The 23130-nt window shown below is 37.0% G+C and overlaps 2 protein-coding genes across 5 annotated transcripts; both read left to right on the forward strand.

The window, feature by feature from the left end:
- LOC139144868 (CUE domain-containing protein 1-like) lies at window positions 1-16111 on the forward strand. Of its 4 annotated transcripts, none has more exons than XM_070715687.1 (10): window positions 7-327; window positions 2409-2852; window positions 3499-3660; window positions 7120-7377; window positions 8485-8671; window positions 10117-10281; window positions 11475-11544; window positions 12040-12154; window positions 12989-13066; window positions 13988-16111. In XM_070715687.1, exons 2-10 carry the CDS (start codon window positions 2691-2693, stop codon window positions 14090-14092), a joined length of 1302 nt encoding a protein of 433 aa, XP_070571788.1. In that variant the 5' UTR covers window positions 7-327; window positions 2409-2690; the 3' UTR covers window positions 14093-16111. The 4 variants fall into 4 exon arrangements, with proteins under 4 accessions (XP_070571790.1, XP_070571788.1, XP_070571791.1 ...); XM_070715688.1 differs by having other exon boundaries at window positions 33-327; window positions 2417-2852; XM_070715689.1 differs by lacking the exon at window positions 12989-13066 and having other exon boundaries at window positions 1-327.
- Window positions 16112-17815: 1704 nt separating this feature from the next.
- Window positions 17816-22831, forward strand: LOC139144872 (uncharacterized). Its single transcript, XM_070715693.1, has 2 exons — window positions 17816-18628; window positions 21677-22831. Exons 1-2 carry the CDS (start codon window positions 17928-17930, stop codon window positions 21984-21986), a joined length of 1011 nt encoding a protein of 336 aa, XP_070571794.1. The 5' UTR covers window positions 17816-17927; the 3' UTR covers window positions 21987-22831.
- Window positions 22832-23130: the final 299 nt, after the last annotated feature.

Raw genomic sequence — 23130 nt, forward strand, 5'->3', positions numbered from 1 at the left:
AGACTTATGAGCTATGACTGAGGTCGCTCATGATATCCGTGTCTGTTGTTTGAACGACAAGGCCAGATATTTCCTGGCATATTTAGCTTATCACCGACTACTGTTGGAATTCGGATCATCACTTGACTCTACCGTCTGCGTATCGAGAAAATTCAAGAGCTGATGGAATATTTCTTGTAACGAAAGCCTTTTTGCTAATTCAGTGCAGGTAAATTTTACTTAGTGCGGCGAGAGTCCAATCATCGGAAAAAAATCGTGGTTGATAACATTTATTTACGACTGCTTCGTGATTGAGGCGTAACAAACTCACAGAATAACTAGGATAAGGTTGGTAGCACATTAGTTCTATTCCTTACCTATTGATTAGATTGACACACATATTTATTGAAAGTTTATTGCATTGGCTATGCGAGACGACCGACCTGACGTGCATACAGAATTTGCCCGTAAGGAACTTTCCTAAATCACATGTGTAATAGGAAGCGAATGCGTGTACAATGTAGTTTTGATGTGTACCTGGTCTTTTGATGATGTAAACCCGGATATGAAAGATAAATATCACCCAATCACTAGTAAAGCAAACGTTTCCTTAATATTCAAATAATATATCCTATTTAGCACAGCCATTCTGATGTACATAATTAAGTTCGTATCAATCATGTCAAGTTTTATGTTTATCTGGTTTGGCAAAGCCTCATCATCAAAACCATTGTCACCATGTCATTGTGTTATGTGTACATTGTCTGTACCGTGGGGGTCATGGAGTTAGCAAGCTTCGTGGCGATGTTGTGAATTCTAGTACTAGTAGCCATAGCATGTATGTTTTTGCAGGAATTCTCAACCGTCCTCGTGAATTTTCTTCCCCAACCCCCAGAGCATCTCTAGCTCTGTCGTTTCATTTTAATAAGCATTCATATGGTTGGTACTATCTCGGTCCCTCTATCACACTATCTACTATGTTTTTTAACATAATAAATGGTGTGATGCCCAATCGGCATTCATTCTAATCAGGATTTCTACTTAAAAAAGGGGGAAAAATACACTTGTTAATGGTTGTATGTTTCCAACAGAATTTGTACTTTTTCGGCATAGTATATTATGGTATACCCATCAAATTTATATTTTCTGATGGGAATAATTAATTTCAATGACACACGTACATTTATTATGTAACATTTCACAAATAACATTTTAACAAAGCATTCATTATGAACAATAGATGGGTTTTATGGATATGACTGTAGCCAAAACTCATTTATCTCCTCTTTCATCAGGATGTGTTAATTAATAAAATATTGCAGGCCCTTTTGTTCATAAGAAAAGCAGATTGGTCCATTCATGGAGGTAGTTCTACCTCCATGGTCCATTGGACATAACAATATTGACAGAGCAATTTTGTTCCATGCAGTTGTCAACCTTATGGTGTGAACTCTGTGCTGAAAGTGGCTGACTTAAACAAAATTTTGTAATTAGGTAAACATATGTTGACTTACAACATGCCTTTGATACTATGAAGTTTTCACAAAAACACTGGAAAGTATTCCCGAGGACTTTAGTGTAGCATATCACTGCAGAGTACTACACTAATATCCACATGCGTATTGTTGTGATGGTATATTCGTTTTGTACTCTCTTCTTTCATGTACATTAGCCTAAAGTATTGGCCTAAAGTAAATGCACAGAGGCTCCCATGAGAGCAACTGTACTTTTTGGGTATCTTGAAACAGTCAACTTTATGGACTGGGTGTTCAGTATTGCATTTTAGCATGAGCAAAATTCTTTTGTCCTCCAACAATTGATTTACCATATAAAAATGTACATTACAGTATGATAAAACTTTCCACCAAACTTTAGCCCAGCATGACTTACCTTTGAATGATACTTAGAGGTTTCCCCGTTGCACTGTAAACACATCACAATTTTATAGGACCGATACAGAACATTTCTGAAGGGATTAAAAATTTGAAATTTACCCAGTAAAATAGAAAGGTCGTTTGGTTTATTGGCACCAGGGGTTTATTGTTCAGGTGAATGTTGCATTCATTCATATTGTGAAAATGATACCACATTCTGTTTTCTAAGAGCCTGTTAATATTGCAGATTTTGCGAGTGAAAGTATGGTGTTTTAATACTTCAGAGAGCATAACAGAAGACTGTCTACATTTTTAAGTATATCAACAGAAGACTGTCTACATGTATATGATTAAGTATATCATTGATATTGAGACCGCAAAAAATGAGGCGTACACTCAGAAATGATGGTTCATCATGTTCAGAATAGAAAAGAAGATACATCTCTCAAAAAAAACAATGTTATGCAACCAGGATGATTCTGCCAACTTGCAAATTCATGGTAAACCCTCATTTTTATGAACGTATGCCCTTCTTTTTCTTTACTGTCATTCCAGGTTTTCAGAGCAAGATACCTTGTATAAGGCATCCAATAAAGACAATGATGTACACGTTGAATTTGGTGGAGTCATATTTCTGACAACTGCCAAGTGTGATTGTGGAAGAGAACAGACCACCTTAACACCCTGCTGTGACAGTTTAGTGGGAAAAGACAGACACTTGCAAATTACCTCATCAATCAATCAATCAATCAATCAGTTCACAGTGTGGTTCCAGGCAGCTGGAGAAAAAATAGTCACGAATCATTGTTGGAAAATCAGCATCAATTCACTGTAACCATGGCAATGGCACCCGAGTCTCAGCCACCCAATACAGGAAAAAGCAAAAAGAACAAGTTTCGTCGGAGCTCCAGTGGACCTCCCAATAATGCAACAGCCAATAATATGGTGTCTCCTCCAAGTAAACAGTTGGAATTTCATCAGGCTATGACAGACTTCAAGGTAAATTAGGATCATTATGATTGGTTATATAATGCATACAGCACAGTGATAATAATTTGCAAGCAATCTCAAATAGACCCGTTCTAATGAGGAAGTTAGGATGACTTGTAAACATTAGAAAAATACAATAATCTTTCATTTGTGGTCAGGATGATGCAAATGCATAAAAATGTTTGTCAAACATTGCAAAATATCAACCATTTCAATATGTGTGAATTTCAAAACAATGCATTTTGATTCTGAATTTTGAATCCTGTACATGTACTGTGAAAGCATCAATTATATCCTCTGAATTTCATTATGCTGCTTTTAATTGAATGATAAATGCAGTGAAACTGTTACATAAGAGTGACATTCTATTTTTTAACCAGATATCAGTGAAAGTGTCAAACATCATTATAGTGAAATTGAACCTTTAAAGTTTTATGAAAATCAACGCCTGTACAGTCAAATAATGTACATGTACTTGCAAACAGAAGCTCAATCCTAGAGTGCACAGGCAAGTTGAATCCATACCCCTGCATCTGTTGTATATCTGTTTATTCCATCAAGTTTTTTGGTCAAATTTACAATTCGGTACATATTTGCATTCTCAATCATACTTTTGTATCTGATCTGTAATGCTGTCTTGATTTTGTCGACATAGACCATGTTTCCTAAGATGGACCATGACGTTATAGAAGCCGTGCTCAGAGCAAACAATGGCGCCGTGGATGCCACTATAGATCAGCTTCTTGTAATGAATGTTGACATGCAGCAAGAAGACAGTCGTCATGGTTTTGTGGACGACAATACCATACCTCCTGAAGTAAGTCTTTTACTACTATAACTTTCACACCCAGTCTTACACATGTTGGTCTGTCCACTGCTACTAGCGCTCTGTATAGCAGCTCCTCCACAAAATGAGGTAGCATTGAAGAAAAAGCAGTTTTGTATTCACTTTAATGTTGCATCGATATTTTTCAATATATATTTGTAAAAAGAGGATTTCATTTCCCACGCCAAAAGCCATATTAAAACTGCTTAAGTCCACTCAGCCTGTTTGTGTAATGAGCAATGTTATTATTTACCACTACAGTATGATACATTTGCCAAAAATCAAGGGTGCATACATTGTACACAATGCTGTGTGTTGATAAGGCTAATACTTTGTATTGCTCACAGTACAAAAAGTAATCAAAATATTATCCAAAGTTCTGGCGAATTTCCCTTCAACGTTGTGACCATGTATTTCTCAATACAGCTGTAGTGAAAAGAGCCTACCCATGAAAACTCGTGTCAATTTGTCCTCTACAAGATTTCTGAAATCTTTGTATTGAGTCAATCTAGGAAGATTCTAGCAGGTTACTTAGGTCAGCCTGTGCATGTAGACTAATGTTTGGAAAGTGCAGAATTTTCTAGTGGTTAGTGAACAATTAATGTGAGTCAATAAGAAGTCATGTTTATTGGGGGGGGGGGCATACCAGGAATGTGTCCTGAAATTTGAACTCTAATGAAGAGAAATTTTATAAATAACATACCAAAAGTCACCAGTAATAATAAGAATAAAATATGTTGTCCTATTGTATGAGTAAATATGAATATTTTAGCTAATAACTGTATAACTCCTCTGTACTTTTCCACTGTAACCACAACCACAATTGCATTAGAGTGTTGTAGCTGTTTTTGTTATGCGATATGCATCACAAACATCTGTGTCCTGTTTGGAAAATGAAACACGAGTTTTCTATTTTTATGACTTATCAGCTATAAATAGAAAGATATAGCAATGGAGTGGTTGTCTGCCTTGATTTGTTTTATTTTGGAAGTTAATGTGAGAAATTTGGTCAAGAATGTGTCTTCCGTGAAAACTGAGGATGATTTATTGTCATGATTAATCAAATGTTTGTTGAGAGAGAGAGAGAGAGAGAGAGAGAGAGAGAGAGAGAGAGAGAGAGAGAGAGAGAGAGAGAATATTTCAGAAAATAGTCATATCATGTGAAGTAGCGACATCATCACTACGTTAAATCAGAGCAAAAATAAAGCAGGGCTCGAAATTAGCGGTAGTCCCGTGTCCTCAGACTACCAACTTTTCCATGGGGCTACCAAAACGAATGACATGGTTGCCCACACGGACTACCAAAGCCTGGGACATGAAATTACTTAGTGGGTGACATGATGTTGATCCCAGTGAGATGACCAACGCTCATACAGTCAACCCAGCGGGACACAGAAAGGACATGTCGACTTTGTTTTGACAAACTTTCAATAAAATATCATTTACGTGTATATCTGAACTAATGTACTTGGATAACAGGCTCGGGAAATGATGGCCAATGAAACTTCATTGTCATAGTTATTTAATCACAATTTATCAATCACAATTAAACACAAAATTATTCAAACTGCAAAGAAAAAGCTGTCGGGCCATCCACACATTTCGCTTTCCGAAGTGTATGAGATCGTCCCATGATATGGTGGGGAAATATAGTCAAAATTGCCACAAAAGTATTAGGAACATGACTGTACCAAGTTGTCATCCTGAAATTCATAGCCAATCTATTTTAGCCATGTTATGTTTACACATGCTGAGTGAAAAGTCGTTATCATTGCAAACATCAAAATTTGCCTATAAGCTCTGCGTATGTGTTTGAATAGGTCGTCAAACTTTGAGGCGTCACCGTTGTCCACTGCACATGCTATACCGTTCTCCTAAGGCTATGATCTGCAGGTATTGATGTCATGCAAAATAAATCGTTCATTATCTAGATATAAAAAAAAAATCCTTCACAAAAAACCCCTCTTCATCCATGCATGGGCTACCAGACCTTGTCTCTGGGCTACGAACTTCAGAAAATGGTAGCCCTATGGGACTACCAGGGAAAAAAGTTAATTTCGAGCCTGTAAAGCATCATACAGAATAGCTGAATAATCCCTGTTGTTGTCCTCCACTGTGGCATAATGTAAAAATAGTTCCAAAACAGAAATGTTCTTTATTTTTTACAATCTTCAGTATATAAATGATTAGTTTACAACTACCATATTACTACAGCAAAAGAAGAAGTTGAAAGTACTAAAATCGTAAATTTTGACACCGTTCCCATTTTCATGTTCTATTATTTACTGCATTTTCTCGGTCTCTAATGAATCATATTCACTGTGATTTAGATCTCAACAATTCTTGTGGATAAGATATTAAATTTATCTGTGCGGTCTTTTTGTGACAAAATTTGCATAGTTTAAAAAACACCACAACATGTATCCTGTAAGCTTTTGATTGATTTATGGGGCTCAAGCTCTGACTAGCAGAAATGTTATGTCCGTTCAATAACAGCTACATATGGTGTACAGTTCTTATCCGGCCAGTGAATAGATAATTAAGACAATGAAAATGATACAAATTTGACGATGGAAATTGTATGTCATGGCTGAAAAGCTAGGATGAAATGAGAAGTGCTGTCTAGACACCAAGGACATTGGGAAAATTAGTTTTGTAATTATAATAAAATAGATGCTGTCACATGGACAAGGATGATATTTCTCTGGTTCCCAGGCATTCAAGTAGCTTGATTTTTGTTATTTCAAGGAAATCATAGAGCCAAACTCAAACAAAAGACATGGATATATGCATGACAAGAAAGTAGAAACACACACAACATACATAGACAGATAATTAATTGCATTGAATATGAAAAAGTGGCAATGTATCGTGGAGGTAGCAAAAATAATCCAGCAGGATGAAAAGGTTGACTGATAAGTGTGGTGTATACTTGTTTGTTGTAATCTTCGAGCGCCAAATTCATTTTTTGTCACCTTTATAAAATATACCCTAGTCAATTTTTTTCAGATTTTTGCCAAAATTTTGACAAAAAATTGTTGCCAAATAAATGTGATGTCCATTTGGTCCAAAATTATCAAAAAGAATTACAGAAAAATTCATAAAAATTGGTAAAACATTGCACTAAATTTTTAGCGGGAAAAAATGATAGCACTCAAAATATTAAATATTTGAGTGGATAGTGTTTTTCAGCAGTGTTGTAGCATCGCATTGAACCACTGACAGCAGATGGGAAGACCCACTACTGTCTGTGGGTTAATATAATGAAATGATTATTCATCTTCTATTTCTTCAAGATATTTTATTGTCATAAAATATTATGTTGTAGGTGATTATTACAAGCTCACTCTGATACAACTCAAGCCACAGTACTTGAAAAAAGTTTTATTTCATCTGGCTAGGGAATACCGGGAGTTATGTTTGTGTCATCTTTCTCTTTGTGCTATGTAGGTATTTGAACCAACATCTGATGACGATGAGCCTCCGCCAGCATACACTCCACATGCCCGGCCGGACTCAGTTGCACAACAGGATCCAACCCCACCTTACACACCCCCAGCCACGGGGACACCATTGCCGGCGTCACCACAGATGACCACACCCCCCAGCAGACCGTACAGGAGTTGGAATCCACCACTGCTGGGCTCATTGCCAGACGACTTCCTCAGAATGGGAGTGGGATCATCACCTGGGTCCCCTTCACAACAGGTATGACAACAATGAAATCAAATTTTATCCACACTTAATGCTTATGTCACTGAGTCAAATACTGTGTTATTTTATAAAGACAAAATTTATGGCAACATTGTAAACTCTGCATCATAAAAACCAGCAAGCACAGGGTTGAAACAATGGTTATTGTTGTCTAAGTTCATTAAACAGTCAGGTAATGAGGTTCTGAGCTTGGACATGTTTCAGTTAGAACAAATCTCGTGACTGTTCAAGTTCTTTGTAAGACCAATTTTACAATGTTAAGGGGACTTTGACTGTCTTTTCTCACTACCAAGTTCAACTGAAATTTTCTTCCTTGGAAGGATCGCATTGAATGGAAAAACTGAAGTGTGTACATTCATGCATTGAATAGTTGATGTGCTGGATTCAGCATTTGGGTTTTTAGTCATAGATTGATTTTGTAACCACCAAGGGCACCTTGCAGTGACAGAAAGAAGATGCAAATTTTAAGATTGGATGTTATGGTTAGAGCGGAGCAAGCATTAGAGAATGCAGTGTTGGTGCTTATGACTCATATTGCTGTGCAGTTTTCAGACACGTTTATGCAAAAATGGTATATTGTCTGTTATTAAAAGACACAAAACTTTTCACATTTCGATGAGGAGTGAGAAAGTTGTTTATTCAGCTATATGGTATAGGTGTTGTAGAGTAGTTTGTGTTTAGACCATTCTTTTCTTTGAGCGCAGAAGTCAATTTTTGGTGCCTTTACAAAATATACCCCAGTCAAGTTTTTTCCAGATTTTTGCTAAAATTTTAGTGAAAAAATGTAGCCAATGAAATGTGATGTTCATTTGGTCCAAAATCATCAAAAAGATAATAGCAAAATGCATAAAAATCGGTAAAATGTTGCACTGAAATTTTGATGGGAAAAATTACAGCACTCAAAGGGTTACACTGATGCAGTATACATATTTCTCAGTTTTGGCTAATAAATATTCTCCATTGACAATGACTCATTGATTATAACTTGATTTGCATACTGGAACAATGCTCATTAATACATTTTGCATAAATGAAAATAATTATTTAGGAAACAGCATAAGATGTTGTGGTAAGCAGATATTTTGAACCCTTTTGTTTCAGTCGATGGCAACACCACAGCTCCAGAAACAACTGGAACAGAACCGACAACAGCGGAGTGAAATTGACAAAGATGATGTTGAGATGAAACAAAGGCTAGATGATGAGGAACTTGCCATCATGTTACAAAATGAAGAGTTCCTCAGAGAACTGCAAACGTCTCCGGAATTTATCGCTTCACTAGAGAGAGGTAAGGTTTCCCAGAATTCATTGCATGATGCCTTGACAATGCCATCTGGTGATGTAGCTAAAGGTAAGGTTGCTCAAAGGCCATGAAACCGCTGATTTGAGATTTTCAGCACAAGCATGCATTGTGGCTCTACTGTCATGTTATTTTCGTAATTAACATAATTGTAATTGATCAAGGCATTGGTATTGGAGGAAAAGATTGAGCAAATATACTTTAGCGTTCAAATTACAATGTGATCTATCTCTGCTGTGTTGTGACTAATGATCATGGCTCATTTTGTGAAAGATATCTGTCTCAGTGGTGTTTTTTTCCTAATTGCCTTGGCTTTTGGTCGACTTTTTAGAAGAAAACTTTGCTTACCATTTACATGCAAGCTACTAGATCACTGCAGGCAATTTATTCTGACATCCTATTGTATGTGCACAAATAGTCACCGAACAAATCCAATAGATATTGCAATTATGATATTATCAACTTGTCAGGAATAATTTGAAGATAGAATCTATTTTTTCAACCAGATTGACTTGTATCCTTATTTACTACCAGTGGGCAAAATCATGAATGGTAGTCAATTAAATACATACATGTACTTTAAAAGGGAAACTTTCTATCGGAAAGCTAACTTGCAACTCAAATTTACGTATATTTGAAATTTAAAGCTGTTACCCGTTACTGTGTTCAATGTAATGACAAAAATTAAACTCTTTAATGTTTTGAAAACAAGATTTGAAGAACCCTTGTGAATCTTGTAGTTTGCAACCCCAAAACCTTCAATTTAGGAAAGTGTCCAAAGATTTAAGGCCGTTCAACCTTGCATTCTAGTCTCAAGGCATGTGATACATCTGACGGGTTTATCATGTAATAGACATACTGGTAAATGCACTTTTTAGGAATGTTTGCAATGCTACAAACGTTAAGATGATGTTCAACAGCAAGGGAAAATATATCACATGTAGATATATTGGATACATATTGCATTGGGAGGATATTCTTTACATCTATTGCTGAATTCAGAGATAGCGTTATATAACAGTGTATTTAGCTCTGCAATAACAGCATGCTTAATTTTAGTCTTGCTTATCAGAAGTGGCAAATATTTTATGACAGAACAGCTTCTTCTATGCCCTAGTACATATCACCTCATGATTATTAATGGCATTGTATCAATCATGAAGCTTATAATTCTTCTTATGCTTGCTTGTGCTCAACACATAGCTTTGGACTATTGGAAAAACATGTTGCTACACACATTATCATGACAAGTGTACTATCACTAAATATGGTGCATCAACTGGACTCACTACACATGTATCTGAATACGAGTTCAGGTCGCCCTCATTCATTGATACCACATCTTCATCATTCTATCCAGATTCATATTCGTGCACGCTCCACTCTTGAATGAACTGCCATGTTTTCTCTGCAACTTTGTCATATTTTTCTAGACCAGAGAGCAACTCTTGGGGGCGGTGTTTCCTCTCTCTCTTCCCATGACCCTCAGCTGGGCGTGGGAGCTCACGGTGCTACAGCGGGTGCTTACGGCACATCTCAACAGGGTAGCCAGGTGGAAGATGCAGATTTTAAGGACAAGTTGTCTCACATGGGGAAATGTAAGTTGATTTTTTCCTTTTTTACTTTCTATTTCTTCACTCTGCTCTCAATACGATTCGTAGATGACACAGGTTTGTATACTTTTTGAAGAGTGGGTTTGATAAACCATATGTAAGCATGCACATGAACAATTTAGTATAGATATGTGAATTGGCATTAGCAAATCCTAAGTTGAAAGTTGTGATTCCTCAAATCAGAAAGTTTTTGAGTTTTGTTCAAATTTTCCCCAAGGAAACTTAGAACTATCCGAATCCAGAATAAAAATTAGGGTTACTCGGCAAATGTTTGGACTGTACAAACAACCTAAATTTTACTGATATTTGAAATTCGAAATTGCCATTATCCCTATTGTAATACAAGTGGGAAAAAAATTGAATTTATTAATTTCACAAGAACAAGGTGATATATTGGACAAGTTGCTCCACAATCTTCAAAATAAGTCCAATATTCAGCAGAACATCAAACTATTGTGAAAATTTGAGAGTTCCAAAAAAGACTGTTCCATACACTGTAGCCTCATTCTAACAAAAATACGACCTCGCTATGTAAAGTGTGCATAGTTAGAATTTCAATTGTTAACGTGTTTATTCCCTCTACTGCCATTAACTCTTTACCTTCAAGGCTTATATGTATCGTGATGGCTGTAAGTTGTTTGGTTGGATTTAATTGCAGGGAGTTGGGAATGTAACTCTGCAACATTGAATTTCTGTAGGGATATATATTACTTTAAAAAATATCTTAAGTTTGGATGTGTTTTCTTTCAGCAAAGAAGGTAAAAACATATACAGTACACACACACACACACACACACACACATACACTTACATATATATATATATATATATATATATATAGGGAGAGACAGAGAGAGACAGAGAGATATGTATGTATGCATGCGTACATATGTACATTTGTACCTATGTATCTATGTATGTATGTACGTATATGTATATGTTATGTATGTATAGCTCAGTTACAAATCTGTATAAACCAATAGATGTAATAGAGATCATGTTTATTTTCATGATAGTAAAGATTTCGCGTTATGGCTTTTATCATTGTAGAAACGTTTGAAGTCATATGATATTACCAATCTGATTTAGAGATGTTTACACAAAGGGACAATTGTAAGTTGCAAGATTGTAAAATTTTGATTTGTTTCATATTCTCAATTCTTTCTGCTTTCTTTCAGCCACTAAAAAGAAGTTTGCACAGTTGGCAAAGAGGTTTCAGAGAAAAAAGAAACGAAGTGCAAAGGCCAGGTATCCTTTTACACAGCAATGACATCTTCCAATTGACAATAGATCTTGTCTTTTTCCAGCGCAACTTTCTGTAGTATGTCCTCTCCCACCTTTAGTCACTTTTTTCTCTTGTATGATACATGTATATAGCTGTATATGTGAAATGCAGAAAATGTGGTTCTGTCATGTATATATATTTTATATTGTTGACTGAGAAACTCAATTTTTGTATTATGAAGAGACTAGCTTTTAATCACACTGAAAAAGTATTCAGCACTTTTTTAGTTATGTGTTTTTCTACAACTTTATAGAGAGACACTAGACCAAAACGTACAATGTAGATGGCCAGAAATTGGCAATATGTACCACTAACACCAAATGCATGCAAAAAAATTTTCAAAGCAAATCTTTACAAAATTGCAGATGACATTTTCAGTTTGGTTAGTGTGGAAGACAGGATAAAATAATCAAATTGTGGTCTTAATTGTGATCATTGACCTTAACCTCAGACCCCAGTCTTCATGAGTCAGCTGCAGCGCCATCCACTGCAAACCTGCTAGAAGATATCGATGATGATCTTGACGATGAAGATGAAGACGATGAAAGGATGAAGCGAGAACGACTTTCACAGGTAAGACCTGTCAAATGTGATGAGCAAATGCAGAAGCTTTATCAAGGCAAGGTTACAGCCAGCATGTACAGCTATAAACAATAGAGGGCGCTGTTTTGGTACCGTACAATGTTTGGTAGAATGAATTCAACACCACTTTCTAAATCTTACTAAGCTTATATAAGCATTTTGTTACCCTTTAAAGATGAAAACAATACTAGTTCAAGCCCTTCACACCACAATCATGGATTGTTCTAGTCAACAGACTTTTATTTTCACCTCTCCTCATTCTATTGCCCCTTTTTTCTGTAATCCCTTGTAAGAGATAGCAACATAAGCTTTATTTGTCTGAAAATAATTTTATGATTAGAAGATAACATGCACAACAAAATGCTGTCATTACAAGTTTTGACTGAACATACCAGTATGTGTGTGAGCATTGGGCTGGTAATATTTGAAAGAAATTGCAGTGCAGGGTCATCTTTTGATCTCAGGAGCCAATGCGTAGTGTGAAATAAATTTTATGATGATAAATGGCATGTACGTGTACGTGTACTGCAGTACAATCAATGCTTTGTCTGTGCTGACCTGAAAAATACAGCCCACTTGTGCACTGTAAATATAACAGGAAAGCTGTACCTCTTATTTTCAGTGTTTTTATTTTTTTTCACATGAATCTTGTATGCTGGAGTATCTTATCATCCAATTAGTATTAATCCCTACTTTTGCCTCCGTTGTGCTGAACTCTGCGGTGGCACATACGCTAACATTACTAACAAGTGAATACGGATGTGTCTTCTTCATTTTTACCGCTTTCTCATGATTTGCTCACGTGGAACGTGTCACTCAAAACAGCACAGGAAGGGCAGGAGCGGTAACGTAGAACCCATCGTGTTCTACAATGAAGATGACAGCTATCCACTGCATAGCGAGGTCAAAGTTCATTTCTCTCTCTCTCACCATGGTGTTTTGGGTGATTGGAAAATTTCTTTGTGCATGAGCAGCTTTATCACGGCTGTTGGAATGTCATCTTCTCTCAGACTGTATGCATGTGGGATAAAAACTTTGAAATTTACCGGTTAATACTCAGTCTGCACGGTCTTCTATTTATTGTTAACAGTTTCATATCAAGTGCAATATCAGAAACAAATTGAGCTGACTGCTACTAAACCTGTTCACCCCCAATTCCCTGTAAACAATTCCACAACCACCATTGATATCAATGGGTTTGGGCCAAACCATGGTGGTGAAAGGGTAAATTGTTTCTGACAGTGGTGGGGCTTATAAGCTATATACACTACGCTATCCACACCACAGCTGTCCATCTCCCTCCCCAGAAAATCCCAACTGTTAACACAAAATATGCAATAGCAAAACAATAATAGGATTCCCACCCTCATTTTCCCCATGTTATTTTTCTGTGGTGAATGTTTTATACCCATCATACACAATCATTCAATGAATTCATGCGTTACCGGTAATTTCAAAATATTCTCTGAGGGATGTTGATTATAACAGAGTCGCATCACATGCTGTGTTGACAAGTCTGGCACTAGGTATGTCAATGTAATTTTGAGAGTGAAACTAGAAACTGTCTTTCAGGGGTGGAAAAAATTCCAGAAAATGCACCACTTGGACAGGTTATTGAGCTTTAAAAATTGAACAAAAATGAAAAGTAAATTACCCTTAATAGTATCTCCTGTTTCCCTGTAAATATTATCTCAGTATTGCAAGGAATTCTGTATAGAGTAGATTACTTGGTGAATGCCATGAGTAGGGACAGTTTGTAGTCAAGGGCAAGTTTTATGTAATTGTTTGTTGAATGACACATTGTGTATTTTTGTTTACTTGCAGGCTGATGATAATGATATACCGAACTACCAACTTCAGATGTCACCTTACCGCCGAGATCAGACCCTCATCTTGAGCAACGATCACAACAACGAGGCGATAGTGTAACGTGATCTGCATATCCAGAGGGGGACACATGACCAATCAGAATGTCTGTAACGTCAATCATGCAAAAGTGAATTCAGGGCGGTTCTTGGTATTGATCATGGGTTTTAAAAGCACTTTTCTGATTGGCTGCAATTTGGTCAATCACACTTGACACATGCAGGGTGTAAAGAGTATTATTTACAAATGCTGTAGATTGTGTAACCTTGCCTAGAAATTTTCACACGGTCATAGTGAATTTTTATGTCATACCTCCTTCACAATATTTGAAAGATGTCACAAACATTTTATTTTAGCTGTTACAGTACCAGGAAAGCAAATATCTTATTTAGGATTGGTTTGGTATACTACAGTGTTTGGGTCTGTTTGAATTTATGCCTTGACTTTATAAAAAGTGCCTGATTTTTTCAGAGTGAGTGACATATGACTTTGTACTTGTGCTTCCAGTTGATGAGAACTTCCATCGGCGTTCATTCATTTGAAATTGAAAACATACATGAACTTGCAACATTTGATGTAACTTATATGTAGAAAATGAGATAAATTTCGTTGAGGTGAAGACAAAAGTTTAGTTACATTTACGGGAGAGTTCCACCTCAGATTTTTATATGTAGTAAAATAATTGACGTACTCACTCGCTCATGTTACCTGCAAACAGCAAGGAATGGCCGACTTGACCTTTGACATATGCATGACATACCGGTATTACCTTTGAACAAAATTACCATAGGCAGATGAGGCAGGGAGTTAGACAACAGAAAATAATTGTCACGTGAATAGTTTTGTACACAGTTCTTCTGCTGTATGGAGCAGTTCTTGATTTTACATTAACTTTATTCTGCAATGTCCATGCGATATCTATTGACATAAAGTTTATTCAATATTCAAGTGTTCAAGGGCTTTTGAAGTCAGAGAAGTTTCTGTAGGATTTTGTATATAATACACATACAGTCATTCTATCAAATGTATTATTGTAGGCACAGCCCCAAGAGAATAACAGCCATGTGTAAGTTCTGACAAGTGGAAAACTTATCAGTCAACGTTTTGCCAAGTCCAAATTGCATCATGGTGCCACCAAACATGATGATGTTAGTGACGTTAACGGTATACTCTAGTTGGAAGTTAACTTTCATGAAATGATGTTCATAATAAGAGTATGTCATGTCATGTGACTTGGGAGGGTAAGATGAGTCTTGCACTGTGGAACTTTCACTTGTCACGTTGCACTGTTCACCTTGCTCTGTTAATCATAGCCGTGTGACAAACATGACCTTTGGCCTGATCCAAACATCACTGGTACTCTTGATCAACATCTAGGGACTTCCCCTTGTGTTGTGAAGTTTAAGTATACTCAAAACACCAAATTTTGAAACAGAATTGAGATCAAAATCCATGTATTGATCAGGTTTCCATCACGTAATAGTGTCTGAAGTCCATTTCTTCCCACTGTATTTTATTTTGACAATGGACAACACATGAATTTTGTCATGAGATTACGAAACCTCATGTTTACATTTTGTCCGAAACCACAGAAAAATTGGAAATCTTTTCCACTCTGTTTTTATTAGTTATTTTTTAGATATATAATATCTTAGATAATGTTGTATATATATTGTGAACTCAAAAGATATTCAAATATTAATTTTTTTGCTCCAGTTATGCATGATCAACTCTGTATTTATTTGAAGATTTGGCAGGAAATTTCAGCTGGAAAGATAAATGGAAGAATTCTATCTGTTCAAAACAGAAAAATCAAATTGAATGAAGTTTGTCGCTGGAAAAGGCTATATCCTGATGTTTAGTGCTCTGTATCTATGTGAAGAGTTTTATTATGCTTTGTCACTTTGTTTACAAGTAACTTTGTCAGGGTCTAGATATGATGTTTCTTGCACACTGCTAAGTTATATATTTCCTTTATATTTTGAAATGAAGCCTTTATTCCATTAGTGTTCTATAATCCTGTTGAACATACTCTTTTGTTTTTCTCTCCATCAGTCCATAAATAAAATGTTTGCCGTAGTATGCTTGGGTTTGTACTATTAGTTGCAGATCTTTCTGCTGAAACATGAATTTGGTGTGAAAATGTTGATAGAATGGACAAATGCGAATATGTGCACTAATAGATAGAGACAAACCATTCACAAAGTCCCATGTAGAGTCTTGTACAGGCGTGCTTTCTCCATTACCATGGCCATACATCTCTGTTCATCTTATCTACATGCAATATATTCTGAATGGGATTTTGAGTAAGCAATCAGTCTCATAATACAAAGTTGTCTGCATTTATGATGTAAGCTGATTGCTGGTTAGATTTCACCTCAATACGGGTGACTGTGTATACTGATGTGTAGTTTTTGAAAGGTATTTGAAATTATTCTCGACTTGATTTTGCCTGGCCTGTAGCGCCATCATCCGTCTAAGGAGCCAAATGACCTCGTGCCTCAATTTTGAAATGCATTATCAGATCATGTTCATGCTAGAAAAATTCAGATAAAAATCTGAGTGACAATCAGTTAGCCCAAGAGACGTACGCCGCCACCGGCTGGCAGTATAGTTCTTTCGGACGGTCGCACTCAGTCACAGACATGCCAGACACGTGTAGTTCGCGATGAACTTATTCCTTTCCGTATTTTATTGGAAATCTGGAAGATTAAATATACTGAGCCAAAATAAAATCAAAAGTTGACAAAAAGTATGGGCTTACTGACAAATTTACTAAATGGTCTGCGCCTGGCACAGCCGTGGAAATAACCCGCTAGTCTTCCTCCTCAACGGAACTCACGCGATATCCTTTCCCTACCACCAAATCTTTCAAACCAATGGAAAAAAACCCCGAGTTTTTCCATGCCCCCTGAGATTTTACTAAGCTGCTCGCTGAGCAAACGCATTTTTAACAAATTTACTCGCCCGCTATTTCATTTTAGACATTGCTCGCCCACCTCTGTCTCTTCTGCGGCAATTATAATTGATTACCGCACAAGTGCCTGTTTACATCAACGAGTGAAACTGTATTTTTCTTTTGTTTTCTGTTGAAAATTATGTCCATAATTTCTAAGAGATACGAAAACTGATAAAAAATCGTGCCTGTCCTCAGATAACTACGATGAGCTGAGACTGAACAACTCGTTCAATGTTCGATGAGTACATCTAATGGGGTGCTGATAAGTTATCCATTCGATTGTACGCGTTTAAATTATGAAGATAAATATTGATTTGATGTACATTCAACTTCCAAGCGGCGATATATCAAGTATTACCATAAACCCTAAAAAGAGGTATATGGTATTACACGTCAATAAACGTGATGAAAATATCTGTACATTGTCTTACACATCATTTTGACAACATGCTCTTTCAAATTAGACCAAACATCCAAACAACAAGAAATGTAACCTTTGTTCTCCGACCGGAAGGAAGTAAGGCAAAGAAATCACCATTCTACTTTTTCCTATTTTGATTTCTGTATGGAGAGTACCGAAAACGTTTTACCGCCATGGTCAAATTAGCCGTATACCAATCCTTTAGCTATTCCAGCTTGTCTAAAGCCAAATCAGTGACTGCGTTGTAGAAATGCTTGTCGCTTCATCACATAGGCAATGAATATTAGGATACATTTTCCAGTGTCTCTCAGCATTTCACAACATGCATTTGCAGTGACGGGGAATTTGATGGCACGGACCCATACATTACATGTGTATTGATAGTTTACCTCTCTTTTCAGTTCTTTATCAGCATTGTGTGGGTGTATTGATGGCCGACATTTTCTTTGTCAGAAATGAAGCTTTCGGTTTCATGTGTGCCTGAAACCTGCCGTGTTTAATACTTCCTTCATAGTGCAATGGCGGACACCTGGTGTCTCTGCGTGCCTCTCGTGTTCACCGGACTGGTCGCCTCTGGCTGCATAGCCGCTGCTGGGGTATTCGTCTCGCTGGAGATATACATCGAAATCAAATGCCTCGAACAACACTTGTCAAATGTGAACTGCAATTTCACCGACCTGAACGACTCGCTAATCTCTCATGAGTTCGCAAGAGAGGTGCAAATTTTGGAGCCTGTCTTGTCTGTCGTTGTGGTGACACTGTCCGCGGTTTTCTATATCCTATGCTACAAAGCCAGGGGAACTTGTAATGTATTAGGCTGGTTCTCGGTGTTTAAACACAGCTGGTTTATGAAACGTTTCATAGCACTCTTATTCGTAATGTTTTACTATTTCTATGTCTATGTGGCGGCTGAAAATGCTAAACAGGGAGTCAATGACAAGAGGTACCTGGTTCTTCCGTTTGGCGTACTTACCTGGTTCATATTACTCACAGTCTCTAATGAAAACGGTCCACTATCCTGGGCTGCCAGGCAATGTTGTGGAGCGAAGCTATTGTCCTTTCTCCTTTTCCTGTTTGCTGCTTTGACCAACGCTGCCGAGTTCGCCATTGTTTCTGTGTATATAACCAAGACAATCTGGACAATCTTTGTGACAGAAAAGAACGAAGATCTGGTCAATGTGATCGATGCCCTTGGAATGACGGTCACCATCGCCTTGAGGTAATGATTCATACTTTAAAAATTTATTGATATAGTGAATGACATTTCTGAACGTATTTATGATGAATTGCCACTCTCAGACTTGGTATACCGTTCAGCTTTCTTTTCCGGGTAGTGCGTTCTGGATAATCAAAAATGAGGAAATAAGCGGGAAACGTATCAGAACTTCCTCATCAGATTAATTGAGCATTTATACACCATCCTAGTTCGTACGGTGTGCAAGGACATGCACGTTGGCGTAGAAAAACGATTCCACAAATGAACCGCGTGTGGCCAGGGAAAAAAATGTTACTCGTATATCTTTGGCAAGGCTGCAGCAGCGGCGAGCGATTTTTTTCATTTTTCATGAACCGGAAAAAATCCCCCACAAGGTACACAGTTACTGATGACTTGGAGTCTAGATAATACAAACTGCCCACAATAATAGAAGAATTACATCTACAGGCAGTGTAAACAACAAATCCTGAACATTTCCAAATGTCCCCAGAAGAAAACAAAAAGAAATGTAAAAATATGCACAACAAAAATGCCCTATATGTAAAACAGTTGCAGCATGGATTTGCAGTACTAAAAAATCCAAGTTGGCCAAAGTAGAAGCAACGATTCCCATGAACAATATGATTATTCCTCCTGGCCTTACCTGCATTGTGTGAAGACACTGTAGTGTGTTGTGTGATACGTTATGTACCGATGTGTCGCAAGATTGCAAAGTGCCATTCATTGGAATTGACTGCTCAGTTTTACTTATAGGACATTTTTGTTGTACACTCGCCAACGTCATTCAAGCTGCTTGCTCATGCTGGATTTTGGTGATGGCACTATAATACATTTGGTTGAATACTGGCGTTCAAGAATGTGTGTGTTGGTGTGTGTATGTATGTATGTATGTATGTATGTATGTATGTATGTATGTATGTATGTATGTATGTATGTATGTATGTATGTATGTATGTATGTATGTATGTATGTATGCATGTATGCATGCATGCATGCATGCATGCATGCGTATCTTGGACTTGCTATTTTTCATGAATTTTTTGTAATTTTCTCCCATTTTTGGTCAAAACATCTTCTTCTCTGAAACCATAAGTCTGATTGATTTGAAGCTTGGTATGGAAGTGCATAGGAGTGACCTTTCTCAAAGCTGGGCAAATCGTGGTGAAATTTGCATATTTGCATTTTTTGGCTATTTTTTTCATTTTTGATCAAAAATTTTTTTTAACTCTGAAACCACACGTCCGATTGAGTTGAAACTTAGTGTAGAGGTTTTTACGGGTGACGTCAGTAAGATTTGATCAAATTCTGGTGAAATTTGTATAATTTTATTTTATTGGGGGAATTGTTTCTATTTGTGATAAAAAAATCTTTTAGCTTGATTTTAGCTTGTTTTGATAACTATATGGGAGCGACCAGTGACATTGTCACTATTTTTCCTATATCAGTCTGCGGGGCTGTGGTGGGAGGCTGTTTAACGCCGGTAACACACAGCCCTGCCATGCAGAGCTAGGCATTCATAGTGAACGTACCACAGGCTCTAGAGTCAATGCAGGCGAACCGCTAGCCGCCACTGATTGCATGCATGCATGCATGCATGCATGTATGTATGTATGTATGTATGCATGCATGCATGCATGCATGTATGTATTTGTACCTTTGCCCATGCAATGCAATGATTTGAAAAACGAAAAATCAGATTAATGCGGCTTCAGCATGCGACTAAATACCGAATAGCTGGTGTTGACCCTACGACCCGCGTTTATACAATCTTCTTATGTGTTAACTGGATTGCCTAGGAATATACAATTTCAAAATCAGTTGACAATGAAGAAGGGCCTCAACTGATACCAGGTCAATAAAGTACACCTTGACAACACCGGTAAACTAGACTTCGGTCAAAGGTCATCACAGATATTACCATTCAACTTTCGTACTGAGATTAGAAAGCCTTTGATACGTTTACTCAACGACATATTTTCTTATGTCTTAGCTTATATTAGTAAATCACTATCGTAAGAGAGATTATCTTCTCAGTGGTTCAAAACCAACGTGTCAATCGCAAGAGTCAACAGAATATGTCATCCTCCTGTAAGTCAATTCATTGTGGCGTCCCGAAAGGGTCTATTCTCTTCAATGGCCAAACCTTTTTTCGATTTACACACATGACCTCATGAACTGAACGGACCTGTTCAGCTTTAGAGTTTAATGCAATAAATGACGCGATTTTGTTTCAGTTCACCGTACAAACAACAAACACAATCAGCCTTGATTAGATGTGTGCTGACTTTTAAAAAATCTGTGACTGATGTAGTGTTAACAAGTTCGCGATCAATGTGAAAGAGACCCACGAATCGTATCATAATTAAAACAACGAAAAGGCTTGTTAAAACAGGGCAGCTTGAGCATTGTGGTATTGACGTAACGAGAGTATCTAATATACAAAACTATCTGGTTGTTAATTCAGAAGAAACTTTGATTTCTACGGTTACGTATTGATAGAAATAAGGAATTAGTTATACATGGAAGAATCGTCTCTAAAATTCGTAATAACAAAAAATATCTGATTCTCTTCTAATTTGTTGCCCCACTGAGATGTAGGAAACCGTTTCAGTTTGAACATTTTGCTCAACTCCTCTTCTGCAGAAAACGTTGAGCATGTCAGAGCATTCTACTCCTTTCAAGTTCATAACCGCTAAGTGTCAACAACAAAGAAATTTAGATGTTCATAAGCAGTGTGAACTTCACATTGCATCTTATTTTCTTATTAAATAACAATCGTTTTTCAAACTCTGTATATCTACACCCTTACAAAGTGCATCACTGTTGGTTTTATATCGATTTTCTGAAAGTCGATTTAACTTTAAAGTTAGCAAAACCTGAAATGTACTGTTACACAGTTAAAGCATAGACCTCGAGAAAAACGAGGGTCTATGGTTAAAGTTACAAACATTTAGAATCTGGAAGAGCTGGAACTACTAGAAATCGATTCAAACGTCGTTCGAAAGGTTGTTGAATTTGTTTTGAAAGTCTTTTGATCTTTTATTGTTATAGGTTTGACTTCACTAACGTCTTCTCGGACATGGCGAACCTCAGCTTGAAAGACAAACAATATGGTGGAAAGTGGAAGCTGTTACATGATCGCTGGGATGATTGGCCGGACGTTCAGCCAAAGCCACCAAAGCACCGTCACCCTACAGCTTCCGGTAATGTTGAGCCAGATGAAGGGCACGTACACTCTCCATCGTCATTCAAGCCATCTACAGCATCAAGTACAGGCTCACAATCGCCATCAAGATCTCTCCTAGCAACCGACATGGCAGCAAAGAATCAGACTTACGGCAGTACCGGAAACACGTCATAGCCTTCCGCTCGTCTATCCGCTATGTTGCTACCACACCAATGGAGACTTTCGATCTTGTGATGTTCTCTTCTGATTAAAATATCGATCGGATATGAGCACATTTACATTATCAAGTTCTGTAAATATAGACAAATTTCCAACATTTATAGATGCATGAAGTTGTTAAATGATTTAAAATACGGATATTTCCCTAGGATAAAGAAGCAAGCAAAGTCTACGATTATGAACACGATCATTTATAGGTTTTTAAAGATTACTTGCTCAGGTTTGATAAAGGATCGAGTAGTACATATTTCAAGGTAGAGCTCTTTTCATACAGTCTATTTCAGAATCCTGTGTTCATTACAAATAGATACAGTTTATTGGCAATACGAATAGTTTTACTCTTTCCTGATGGCACATTGACTGACAATACAGCCACACAAACATTTACAAACGCTTTTACGAATAATTGTAATTGTTGTTACATTCTGTCCCAGTTTCAAATATGACGTCAGACTGGTCTCTCTACGTTCTCACTATGTTTCGAACTGAGCAGACACGCTGATGAATATCATCAATAGTTTCAACAGTGATCAGTGTGTTTACTCGCCAAAGGGGTTAGGCCTACAAGAGAAACTAAGCTTCACAGTTTTTACAAGAAATTTACCATTCGTAGATAACTAAATTGTATAAAGCTTTTTCACGCGCATTTAGCTTTGCTATACTGCGTGCTTTCTGAAGTTTATTTAATATGCAAATGAGCTAACGTTCAGGACATCATGCTCATAAAACTTTCAGCAAGACATAAACCAAGTATGACTCTCGTACCTCGTAAGTCTGATCAAATTTAGTGCATTCAGTTTAATGTCCGAATTGCAGAAATTTATTAAATATATTAGAGCCAATTTTCACTACGTCATTCCAATAAAACTAATAATAATAATAATAATAATAATAATAACTAGTACAATAATTAAGTATGACCAATGTTCTACAGAATTTGGATCCAGTATTGATTGGATTCAGTTTCGATATATAACTTAAATATAAAAAATAGTTAATTACGCAAATGGGCTGATAATCCGCATGTCATGCTCGACGTTCGGCATTATCACATCTATGTATGACCAACGAGCCTAATACCTTAGCTCAATCAGTCTTG

Source organism: Ptychodera flava, chromosome 12, assembly GCF_041260155.1.
Source record: "Ptychodera flava strain L36383 chromosome 12, AS_Pfla_20210202, whole genome shotgun sequence".
Classification (NCBI taxonomy): domain Eukaryota; kingdom Metazoa; phylum Hemichordata; class Enteropneusta; family Ptychoderidae; genus Ptychodera; species Ptychodera flava.